We start from the raw sequence: 13,295 nt of genomic DNA on the forward strand, positions 1-13,295 counted from the left end.
CCAGAATTTTACAATGATAAGAAATTGTTGTAGTTCAGTAAGAATATTGTATATTAATTTAGAACGCCGCTGTAGTTTGGTTGTGTAGGTACTAACTGATTAGGTTTCATAAATTATATCATCATGCTATTTCGGGTCGCTAATCTGTTTTTTATCATCATCCATGTTAAGCTTAATCCCAAAATATCCTCGATGTAAAATCCGCAATCCCCAGTCCAGATTATCATTTAATATTGCACGTAACTAATGTTGCGTTCCGTGTTAGGCGCAGGTTGCTCCATACATATTCAACGTTGCGGCAGGATAATAACATTGTCCTCCACCGCCGTATTACACGGAGGGCCCAAATCACTTGAGTATTTTAGGGCCGATTGTTACATGAAATTGGGACCGGATTATTCGCAGTCAGAATACTTGAAGTGGTGGTTAAATACTATAGGAATAAGTGGGTTCAATTGCGTTCTGTAAGTCGGTGTTCGGAAACTAAAGTGTCGTCGCAACTTTAGACATTATACATAAGGAAAATACCTTAGTACCGAAAAGTTAAAACCGTCGGAATTCTGTAAAGAACACTAACTATATGAACCTACTACCACCATCCACCATTCATCTTTATCCGAATATTGGCACTAATAATATGTAAAAAAAAAGAATACTTACCATTTAAAGTTAGCGAGTTATATGATTCTGTTTGTAAAGGCTCCCGATAGATGATTGGCTCCATGCCACTGAAGTCTGCCACTGTGCCAGAGTATAGCTCTCCATCTGAAATGGTAAAAAACACGTTATCAGGCCATCAGAATTTTTGTAGGATTTACTATGTTGTCGGTATTTATAGATGGCAGCTGTGCCGCGCCGAGCTATAAACTATGATTACCTACCTCGCTAGAGTCGGGCGCGTTGTGCCTAAAAGCCTAATAGGTTTGTTTATTTATTTGCCGACATCATTACGCAAAAATTAGCTTGTAAAAATATGAAAGATGTAATGTATGCATATAAAAATTGCATCTATGAAATATCTAAGACATTTATCACACATTGGCTGTGCATATCTTGTCTGAATATCGATCGTAGAAAACTTATCCTAGTCTTAACAGTTTTGAATGATTCACGGTTAGTTTCACTAGAATTATATGAACCGTGATTAGGTTTCGAATTTTGTGTTCTTGTAGCTGCGTCGAAATATCGGGAGCTCGAAAACAATACAAAAGGTAATCATGGTTCATATCCCGGTTGATATAGGTAAGTCAAGTTATCGTAGTCTTGACTTAAATCATACTATACTATAAAGTTAACTTTTCCTAAGGCCAAGAGAAAAGCTGCCTGCAAACTGATAGACAATTCTGCATTAGGTACTTTATTGCGAACATCAATTTAAAGTCCACGTTGTTTAAGTACACCATTACATTCAGATTTAATCCCACTAAAGCCTCCTATGAAAACCAATAATTCAATACGCGAGCACTAGCCTACCAGCAGTGCGTAATAGGACAGGATTTACGTGACTTGAATATGCTGTCGGTGTTAATTAGCCAATGACGTAATAGGAAATGGCTGGAGCTACGGGCTGTAACTGCGTTAGTGGTGATTTTGTTGCAATTATGGATTGCTAACTGGGTAAAAATATAGTGTTTTATTCTGATAAAAAACACACACACATTATACACATAATCAACCCCATATACAACCTGACCCCTATACAATCTGATCCCAAAACCGAACGTTAAAAATTACCAATTATGGTACCTATGGGTCATGAAACAAAAATATAGTAGTGTCGAGTTGCAGATTTTTAACATTTTAGTGAACGTTTGTGTTTATTGTTATATCCTTTATTATATATACGCTGATAAATAAATTATTTTAACGTAATCGTAGCGTAGACATAAAAAGCACTTAGTAGTAGGTAGTTAGTAGCTGACAGCAACAATCTCAACTTATACTACATATAAATCTCGTAATAATGAGCAAGTGGAAACACGACTTTAATGGCTTACATAAATTTATATAATCCTATCCAAATGAAGGTGTATAGTGCCACAGATAAACGGACAAACATGGGCATGCATTTCAAGATCATTTACAAACTCCCACTCAATACGAGTATTCAAGTTGTATTGTGTGACGGCAGCATATCACTAAATTATATTGGCCGTATATGAGCAACAGCAGATCATGGCTCTAGTTCGAACGTCCCCGGGGAGTCGCTTCGCTTAATTGGACCAGATCAATAGGAGATAACTAACCGTGTCCACGTAATGGACGGCCCTGGAATGTGTGTGTGGGCGTGCCAATGTGTGGGATAAAAATATACGTGTGTGCGGGGACAGGGTTGGCGGAACTTTAGTGTGTAAATAATAAAGTTCTCGAGTGCGGCGACGCGAACCTTTTTTTTTTGTAGTGCGGTTAAAAGTTAAGCAATTTACTGAAAATGCCAAAATGTAACGGCGCCGGCCATGCTGTTATGGCTCCAGGCGTACCGTTTGTTTCATTTGTATTGTGGAACTTTTTATTAATTTCAAATACCGACTTAACGGGTTAAGCATAATCCCCAACGTTAATAACGTTAAGTAAGATGCAGCATGTAAGGAAAAATGAAATAATTGCAGTAGAACAGGAAACAGACAACAGGAAGAGTGGCAGACATTACACAAACGAGTTTTTCCTTTAGAGTTAGGTATATGTATGTCTGAAGCAAGACACAATGTGTGTGGTATTTTAACAACAACAATACAATACTCTTATTGCACATCTTACACAGTTTACAATACACGAACAGAATCAAATAAAGACAACAATCTAATAACGAATGCGAAAAGGTCTAGATTAATACATACTTACTACATGTGAAATACAAAGGTAATTCGTTAAAACACACCGCATCCTTACTAAGGTGTGGTTATGTAACGAAATGCTTCTTACATTCGCTCATGAAAAGCACAACATACAAAACATCAAATTATTAAATAAATATAGGCACCTAATTCCGTGTAACTAAAACAGTAAAAAAATATATATATTTTAATCCAATTGACCCATAAATATGCCTTCATGTTACAAATTAAATTGTATTGCCACTCTTCGTTAACTTAAATATTTGATATCTAACGATCACGGTTGTTGAACGGAATTCTATTAAGCAAATTTATTTATTCCATCAATGCCCGATTACTTAGTATTATTAAACTCTACACGTCTCTTCTAAACAGATTCCCGTGATAAATGGGTGCGAATTTTACTGGGGTCGTTAATGCAAGGAAGATTGCACAAAGGGACAGATCGACGGTAATTGATGGTGTTTTCCGCGTGTATACAAGTATTTTGTATCTGGAAAATGTAAGCATCTATCTAATATATAGCCAGGATTTATTGAAATCGAATACGAATAGTAATAGTTTTTTTAAAATCTAAGTATTTAATTACAAATATTCTCTTACATAATATAAGCACCATTTTAATGCAATATATTTAGATATTACTATAAAAAGAGGCTTAATATGTACACGCAGCTTAAAAGTGCATAAAAGATGCAATAAATGAATTTTATAATAAAAAATAACAATATCTGCGCTTCTCTTATACATATATGTATATTAATGTTTTACATATACAAATATTAATCACAAATATTAAATAATGGTTCTTTTTTTCCAAACTTTACTGAAGTGGAGCTTTTATAATCCCTTAGAAAATCCCTTTTATGATAATTGATAATACTGGTTTATTAGTGTCATGTCCTCATGTCTCATTCTCATGGTCTGTACACTTTATAAACCAGCTTATTAGGAGTAGCTGAGTCAGCTCACCCATTATACGGTTCGATCGCTTCGCAGACTCAAGCAGTTGGCACGCAATACTCAACCGAATCGCAAAATGGCGGCGAAGTAGCCTCTTATACTACCGAATACTTTAATATTCTACTAGTAATACAGCCTTTATTACTACATAGAAACGAACTAGAGTTAAACGTCAACATTATTGTGTTTTATTGACAAGGAAAAGTTTCAAACAAGGAACCAATCTGCAGAAAATAAGCAATACAATTTTATTGTTGCCGCAAAATGTAGCTCTACAAACTTTTAATCCTATTCGATTTTATTTCAGACAGATATTTTGCGAAACGTACAAATAACCGGTTTTTAACGAAGTTTGGGATATCCGTTATAAAATAGCATTCTCCGATGAGTGCGAGCTCGAGAACTGTATAAATCTTTCAGAATTTCATGAGAAAATCCTAGTTGGAAATATCTTCCCGCGCATGTCCGTCAAAGCTTTATGCATGAGAATCCAGTTTTAAAAATTGCCAGTTTCTAGAACATTCGTAGTTATAACATACGATAGTGTAGTCACGTTGGGAAGCGTAGGAGCATTCCTTTTCAATGTCGGGTTCCTTACAATGCAACAATGAGGGCCTATTGTGCGCCAGTAGACTGTGAAAGTGGGTTCAATTGATATGAAAAAAGATTTTCCTTTCCTTAATTTTCTTACAATGGAATTTTATTATATGAGTATCCTAGACGCGTATGTCCTTGAGGGCTCTCTGTGGCTTATTGTAAGCCAGATATTTTTTTCTGAATATTAATGGTTTTTGGGTACTCTTGGGAAAACTTAACCTGCGGCACTATTTGTGTTAATGCAAAAGCTTATGAAGGTTGATGAATGGTAATAAAATACCCTTTCACGAAAATTTGTGTGAAACTTTGCATATGATAGTTTTTAGTAAGGTAATATTCACTAAAGAGGTCAATAGGGGAATTAGGGGGTTTAAGTTTGTACAGTTCTGATGCGAACATTGCCAAAAATGAGTAGGTACTTGTTTTAATTCTGACTGTCTATTAAAAGATTTTGGGTATTTAGCAGAGTTACTGGAGTCTGATAATTAACACTAGTTTACGTGGTGTCACTTGCAATATATTAATGTTACAAGTGACAACAGAAGCAGTACAAATATATTAACAAACCGTCTCTATGCCAATTTAAACAGGTGTGCAGGGTTACCTACTCCAGCATACACACAACACATGCAACCTTCAATACAGTTCGCATTCAAAACCATTCGTCTAAAATCTCCGTTAGAAATTGATAACCCGCTAAGTAGGATCACCAACAACCAACTAGTTCCTATTCGGCTCTGTCGCAGTGCCTATCTAAGCTTCCCATAGTAGGATTGTCGAGAACAGGCCTAATTGGTATGAGCGCTTAGCGCAACACGGTCCGCCATCCCCCATTAGCACTGGGACGTGCGAACTGCTATGAAGTGAGCTGAAATTTTCGACCAGTTTTCGACTATCCGATAAAGTTGAAACGTTTGTTCGTGAAACATCTCTGGTAAAAACGGCAGGTAATTGGTATTTAGCTACACTGAAGATACAAAGGTAAAAAGTTGTTCCATACACTGTATAATAATTATCTGATATATGATTTGACCTACGTCAAATTTTGGTCAACTAGTAGATTTTATTTTAACAACTGATGATTCTCATTGTTGAGTTTTAAGCCGACCACTGACTAACAGGCCGCCGGACGATATCGGCCTGTCAGTTAGAACAAAATTTTGACAGTTCCGAACAACTGACCGGCCGATATCGTCCGGCGGACTGTTAGTCAGTGGTCGGCTTTATGGGGCCATGTATTCAACATACGTTTTATTAATTTAATCAGATAAATAATAATAAAAAAACAAGGTGTAGTACATCGCTGATAATAGTTACCCACTTGATACAAAGATTTAAAAACTCACCAGCCCACACAGCCGTGGAGTTGTGTTCCGGATCGTACGGGCAGACCGCCTGGCCGGATTTCTCCTTCTCCATGTGGTACGAGTCGCGCTGGACGCCGTACTCGCGGCAGAAGGGCCGGAAGCTGTTGGTGCCGCAGACCAGGAGCCGGCCCGTGCCCAGGGACACGAGCACGCGGATGTAGTTTTGACAACTCTCCTGAAAACAACATTGAGGGTTTGTAATGCGAGTAACATCTACATATAGGTACCTCAGGTAAAAAAAATCTTCACTGACTCACAGAATAAATAATAATACTAGGTACAGACGACTCACTCTCTAACAAAACGCGTCTGTTACGATCAGCACAGATATGGCCGCTAGGTGGCGACAGCGCCACGCGCGGCTTATGGTTTTCCCCAAAATTGGGGTGGAACGGATGTACCTACTTTTAGCTACCTGTAGCAAAGCGACGAAATCGCGGAGTGAGCCACGCCTGACTGACTTTTAAAACATAACCTAAGAGTCTATAAAAATGATAAACCAATATAGGTACTCGCAAGTTAATCGTAAGGAGTTGCTTTAGTGCACTATAAACACTCGAATAACATCGTAACTTCAGAAGTGTCTAAAAAAATTTTACTACCGTAGAATCACTAACACCAATCAAATTTTATATCTCTTTGGTACCTAAATAAAAGTATAAGTAAAATTACTCGTAAATAGAGATTAACTATTTTTTTCTCATGAGTTACGATTTGGTTGCTGACGACCGGCGTTTCATTGTGACTTTTTCTCTTAAATTAACGCTGTCACGAATATAAACAAATTTCATTATTAGCAATAGCATCAATATTGCAACACCATTCAATTAATGTTAGTAGGTGTTTATTAATAGGTAAATGTAAGCTAAGACAGGTAAGGCGTGGCAGATAGATCGACACGTGCATAGATGATTTGATTGCATTTGCATTTCCATCCTTTAGATGTCTGCGTCGTAATCCTATGCGGATAACTCATACGTGGGGACTGACAGATGAGCGGATTTTGGAGTTCGGTCTCTACAACAACATGGAGCGGTTGTATTACAATTAATTTAAAGTTGCATAAACAGTAATGTTAAATGTTTCTAAAATTTGAGTTGTAAAGTTTGAGTCGAAACATGATACTGAGCGTATGTTCGTGAGTTTGACATATCGACTTGATTTTTCAATAAGCTTGCCCTAATCCGGCGTTCGGCTGAGCTTGTCCGAAAATTTTTAACGTAAACAGTAGGCCTATTATGGATCGCATTATCCACGTGATAAAACACGAGTAATTGTCACTTTTTAACTCCGCGGGATATAAAGTGACGGACACCGTTTTTATCACGCTGTCACGTAGACAAAAACGGCCATTACGAGTATATGCGTATAGAAGTAGCTAGGTAACGAGTGTCTAAATAGTGTAAAGTGCTTGTGACTCATTAAATCAGAACCCAGACTAGTTTACATTCGGTCCCCGCTTCAACTCATGGCGCGTTGCCCACATCGGGCTAGGCAGATAACCCACCTTGTCCGAGTGTTTGACAGAGCTGCCATTCATGCTAGTTGACGTTGATAGCGTCAAAGCCTGAATAATATTAAGGGGTAGACGATGTGCCATGTGGCTCATTAAATAAAAATATTTCGAGACTATTGTTACCGTAAAATGGGGTGAGTAGGGTCAAAACTGAAATTCAAACCGCGATAACATTTTATTTTGACATATGAAAACTAAATGGTATATAATATACATAGTTATATACCGTATAACTGTGTATATTATACACCATTCAGTTCCGGACATTTGTATTTTAGTTTTTATTTTATTTTGTGTAGTTTCACTTCATAACTTTGACGATAAAGAGGAAAACCCACCTCACCCCGTAGTGCCTCGTATCTGGGGTGAGAGGGGTGTTCATACAAAGGTGATTTTGGAAGATATTTGGATCGATTTTTTTTTATTATGCGTATTACTATAACTCCATTTTAAATTGGGATACATTATTTTTGTAGCAGTAGCCTTAAAATCCCTTCTCACCCCGTCTCAAACCTTCTCTCCCCATTCATAACCCACCTCTCCCCGCGAAACCTACTCACCCCGTTTTACGGTATACCCCGCTTCATCTTATCGTTCGTTGCTGACATTGGGCAGTCGGCTACAGCCATTTTGGCTGAGTGTTTGATAGATCTGCCATTCACGTAAGAGTGACATTCCATTTCCAACTGCAGCTGCAATACTGTTCATTTTACTATTGAAACGCGTCGCTGTCATTGTCAATTTCCATAGTAAAATGAACAGTATTGCAGCTGCAGTTGGAAATGGAATGTCACTTTAAATACGCGTCATCGATCAACGACAACGTTTTCAGCATTGAAACGTAATAATGTATTAACTCAATGGAATACAAAATCAGGAAAAATAACACTTTTATACCTGAAAGTTAACGGAATGCAATCAACCGTAGGTATGATCATAAATGTACCTATGCCACACTAGAGTCTACGTTTTAGATGGAGCGAGAGTACCTACTATATACACCTAGTAAACCTATTAAGTCTATTAACCTACCAACTGCGCCAATGCCGTTTCAGATTCACAATATGTATGCTACTTTTTACACACCCATATAGATAGTTAATGCACATTCTAAAACGAATATAGGTACTGTTCCACAATGCTTTATTAAACTACATATATTAACCAGCAGATTGTGTTCAAATTAGAGTAGTTAACCTAAATGGAACTAGATGATACCCACCAATTTAAACTAGTCCGGAAATTAGTTCGCCGAAAGACGAAGAAAATGGAAGAAGCCGCATCAAAATTAGTTTAAATACCTATTATGCGAACGTTAGAAGTTTTAAACGTATTCAAATTACATTCGGTACTGACAATTTTACATACAAACTACTACTCTGCGAGGTGGTTTTTTAGCTTTACTATTTAGCAAATAGTAATTTTGTGCATCAGCATTCTTCAATTTGGAATCTCAAAAGGTGTTTATTTCTAGCACAATAAGTTGCTTTAACATAAAGCAACTTGTTTCGCATCGCTACACCTTCTGTAGGCGATACAGGATGTCGTGAGATTATTCCGTCGAATCTGACGGCTTTGAAACCGTAATCCCTAACAATGAAGACATCCATGCTATATTAAATTGAGATAATAGAGATTATGCCGGTTGCCGCAGCCCACTGCAAACATGTGTTTGTGAACAATAGCTATTCAGTTGGCTTATTCTAGCTAAGAAACTTATTGACTCCTCTGCCTAGCTACATAATACCTCTATTGTTTTATTCACGCCAGCTGCAAATAGAAGCCAGTCCATATTTTCGTACTTACATATTTTATCACGTTGAAGAATGTACTGAAAATTTACTGGAGCGAATTTAGTAAACGGTGTGCCTCAAAGCAATATTGGTTCTATTGTTTGTTCAACGAGTACAAGAACGAATAGAGTTCTATGTCAATGGAACTTTCTGTGAAATTTCGTCCCTCTATAGTGTAGCGGTGAGTCTTCAAAAGCGTTAATAGTGATTCAATGTTCGCATTGAACGAGCGTCAGCTGCGTCCATTACGCAAGCTATCAGCTGAACGCATCCCACAACGATTCGTTCCGTCCTATACGTGTTACCTATACAGCTTGGAGTGTTCCGATCCTTGAAACTGTTCCCATTTCGCCGCACTATTCCACGCTTGCACCAACCACTCGGCGGACCGTGTTCCTCCGCCAGTGTGTTACAACTTTCGAATTCAGAACACTCTGTGAATACTGAGCGTGGAATTCGAAACAAGAACCCGAACCGAACGACGATTGAATTTTAGAACGTTTGTGTTTAGAACCTAATTCCAAGTTCCCTCGAGTCGGTCAAATTGTTGAAGATTGTGTTTCACAACTGGGAAGTTCGTCTATAATCGAAGCCTTAGGACGGATTTAAACTGGCCAAATCTGGTTAGAGATCGACGGAAGTCTTCGCACGTCTAGCGAGTGCTTAGGGCGAAGTAAACGGGCCTCGGTCGTGTGCAATTGAAGCATGAATTTCCGACCGTCCCACGAGCGCTAAGCAATCAGCTGTGGAGCGACGGCGTAAAGGGCGCACGGCGGAGTTTCCATACGGGCCGGCGACCGCCTCCAGGCCTTTGTTTTTGTGAAGCTTTATTCAACTAGTAAACAGTACAGTGAGTCAATGGGATGTATTTCGTCAGTAACTCGTCATTTGTTCAGCAGTTTTATTTACGGTCTTTCAGTAGGTTACGGCAAACGTCGTAAATAACAATAATTACGCAAACGGAGTCTTTATTTTCTTTCTACATGAAATATGAACTAGGAGTCGTAAAAAGAACATTAAAAGGCTGAATATTTACTTTGAGTAAACATTTATCCCATTGTTTCACTTGAAAAACTAAGTTAATAAAAAACTTACTACCGTACTTGCTGCAGTAAGCCAACGGTATTCGTCGTCGTTTCCCGGATATGACGTCACACTATGGTGCCGAGTAGCTGAGTCGTTCTAAATTCAATTATTCAACGCAAGGTGGCGCCAGGTAACGATATTGCACCCAAGGTACATTGTTTAAAACGGAAACAATTTTGCAGTGGCAGGATTTTACCGGATTAAATTGTTGGAGATACTTTCTTTGATTAATGAAAAATATTTCTTGAGAATTTTATTTTGAAAACAATCTTCACCACCTGCACGGGAGGCTCACTTTATTCTTTGAAATCAGTGTGTAAAGTTGCAATATATTTTCTAGAGTGCAAAGTAATTTTATGCAATTTTTTGATTTGTTTCTTTACGTTAGCTGGTAGGATGGATTTATGAAAATCGTAATATCGCGCGGTATATAAACGAAAACTATTGTAGGTAAAATTCATAAAAATGCCTAATATTTTAAAGTGTAAAAATATGTCCTGTATTTCGCGGTAGCTATCGTCAGAAGAAAAAAACTTAGGTATGTTCATAATAAAATATTGCAACTCTAAACTCTAAATAAATACATATTAAATACTAACCTCGTCCTTCCCCTTAACGACACACATTTTGACGTCATTCTCCGGCGAGTACCAAACCAGCCGACGCTGTTCTGTCAAGTCGGTCAAACTGAGGTTGTACACCACATTTCTGAAACAAACAAACAAAATCGATAAACAAACTAGAAACGGAATATCTTGCTAGTAGTATGAACTACTTATTAGTGATCCTGATTAACGATAGACACAATACATTTAATACAGTGGAACCTGGATAATTGCAATCTCAAGGGACCGGCCAGTTTTTGTCAATTAACCAGGTTTTTCATTTAAGCAGGTCGTGTCAATTAACGAGGTTCAAAAAATTGTTGTGTCAATTATAGAGGTTTTCATTAATAGAGGTTGCGTTCTGACAAATTTCTTTTATGGAGGTGCAAAAAACCATTTAAAGTAGATTTACACGCTTACGTTCTGGGTTTCTGGTCTATATATTGCTTTTCTCTATACTTGCACTTTTACACTACATTAATTACCACTTTATTTTCTTATCATTTGGGTTTAAAAAATTCCCTTGAATTGTAGAATAAAGTTTTATTAGAATGTAAAAAGCATACTTTGTTTTTTATTGATCAAAACTATTTCACCTACTACAGGCCAGTGATAGATACCCAATAAATAAATTGAATTCTGGATGGAGATATAAATAAAATTATCATTGCTATTAAAAAATTGTTTCTGCTGTCTACAACTACATTATTTCAATTACAGAGGTAATAAGTAAGACTCGTTTCAATAATAGAGATAAAAAAAGAGCAAAAATAACGGATTTTTTTAGCACAGTGTCAATTATAGAGGTCTTAATTTGCGATGTGGTCAATTACAGAGGCAAAATTACGAAAAGCACTAAAATCTAAATTGCAATTATAGAGGTTCCAAAATTTCAATTATAGAGGCCTTTTGGTCTGAAGGGACCGGGACCGGACTTTTGATTGCAATTATTGAGGTTTTCCATTTATCCAGGTGCCAATTAACCAGGTTTCACTGTATATTTTATTTACATTGGAGTATTTTTATTATGTTAGGATAGATATATTCCTAACGTAAGCTACTCGCTTCTTAGTCGCCGGTGTGACAGCTATTCAAGATAGTCCCAGACAAGGACTAATTTATTTTTTGGACTAACAACACAGAATCAATAATAGTACTAGGTACAGAAGATTCACTCTCTTAAAAAACGCGTCTGTTACGATTAGGACAGATACCTATGACCGCTAGGTGGCGACAGCGCCACGCGCGGCTTATGGCTAACCACCAAAATTGGTGTGGGACGGATGTACTTGTAGCTACCTGTAGCAAAGCGACGAAATCGCGGAGTGAGCCACGCCTGCTAACAAGGACTCCTCGTTAGTTCAAAAAATAAATTAAATGACATTACGCCTGCTTGCTTAGCAACGGCCTAAAACAATAAAATCAAGTAAAGTCGAAAAGGATTTTCTTTACTGCGTCTCTCGAGTTCTAAAAAGGCTTCTTCAAACAATCGTTACGGAGTTGTTACCGTGGCCACTCTCCACCTAATAGGCTCGCCCAGACCTCGGCCAGCCCACGTAGACCTCTCGCGAAACAACAGGAACACCTCGTTATCCCAGGTTTATGTTTATTTCGGGGAACGTGGTAGCTCATTTTAAGATGGAAACATGTGGCCTCAAAGTTATAAGCATAATGTTTGTTCGTGGTTTTAATCGAACAACTTGGAGTTGGAGATTTCAGGTGAAGTTTGCTGGAACGATTGTTGCCTTCAGTGGCTTTGGAACTGCGCTATACAGCCGAGTTAAATTCGTCTGTGAGCAGCCTTTGGTGAGAGTTGTATAAGGACTCTAAGGTTTCAAATAGGTAGATGTCATGGGAGCTGTAATTATGAAAACAAGCAAGTAGTTGGTGAAGTTATAATAACTATATTTCAAGATTTTACCCGGTTTACGTAATATGGCGTATTCTGTTTGTAATAACAGGTTATGAATTTGGTTTTGTTATGGATATCATCTGCCATTGTCAATAGTGACCTTTCTTGTTAATGACAGGCCACAGGCTCTGTAAAGCCTGACCAGGAATATATGATCACGCGCCTGTTGCGGAATTTCACTGGAACTAAATTTTTATACTATACTGAACTCCGCTTAACAATGATCATGTATTACTGGTCATATTGAAATTGTCTCTGAATGATGAATTTACTAGTGACTTTTGTTTACATAGTTAGCAAGTTTTATAGAATGACACTTTACCGATACCGATTCTAGAATATTGCAAATTGACTCAAGATAAATTTTTGATTTTTTTGAGATTGATTTCGTTCGTGTTTGTTCAAAGTGAGTGTTCCTTAAGCGTAACCTATCAGGCTTTACTTGACTTCATTTTGTTTTAGTTACGAGAACCCAATGTGTATAGGTATACCATGCCGATCATTAAAAAGAACTAGGTAACCTGTAGGTTGATATGTACGAGACAATTTATTGTTCTTAGTCGTTAAGTTTAAAATATCTCCAAGTACAATACCTATAGATCTGAATAGTGACTAAACTTAG

General features: G+C 37.5%; 1 protein-coding gene across 2 annotated transcripts in view; it reads right to left on the reverse strand.

Annotated features, from left to right (window-relative positions):
• The window catches only part of LOC134671913 (semaphorin-1A), a 421,041-nt gene that overhangs the window by 14,017 nt on the left and 393,729 nt on the right, over positions 1-13,295 (reverse strand). For both annotated transcript variants that reach the window (XM_063529776.1, XM_063529775.1), the window contains exons 3-5: positions 10,756-10,864; positions 5,741-5,936; positions 661-765 (exon numbers count right to left, since the gene is read on the reverse strand). In XM_063529776.1, the coding sequence (XP_063385846.1) occupies positions 661-765; positions 5,741-5,936; positions 10,756-10,864 (410 nt within the window). The remainder of the gene's footprint in view (positions 1-660; positions 766-5,740; positions 5,937-10,755; positions 10,865-13,295) is intronic.

This window comes from Cydia fagiglandana, chromosome 16, assembly GCF_963556715.1.
Source record: "Cydia fagiglandana chromosome 16, ilCydFagi1.1, whole genome shotgun sequence".
Lineage (NCBI taxonomy): Eukaryota > Metazoa > Arthropoda > Insecta > Lepidoptera > Tortricidae > Cydia > Cydia fagiglandana.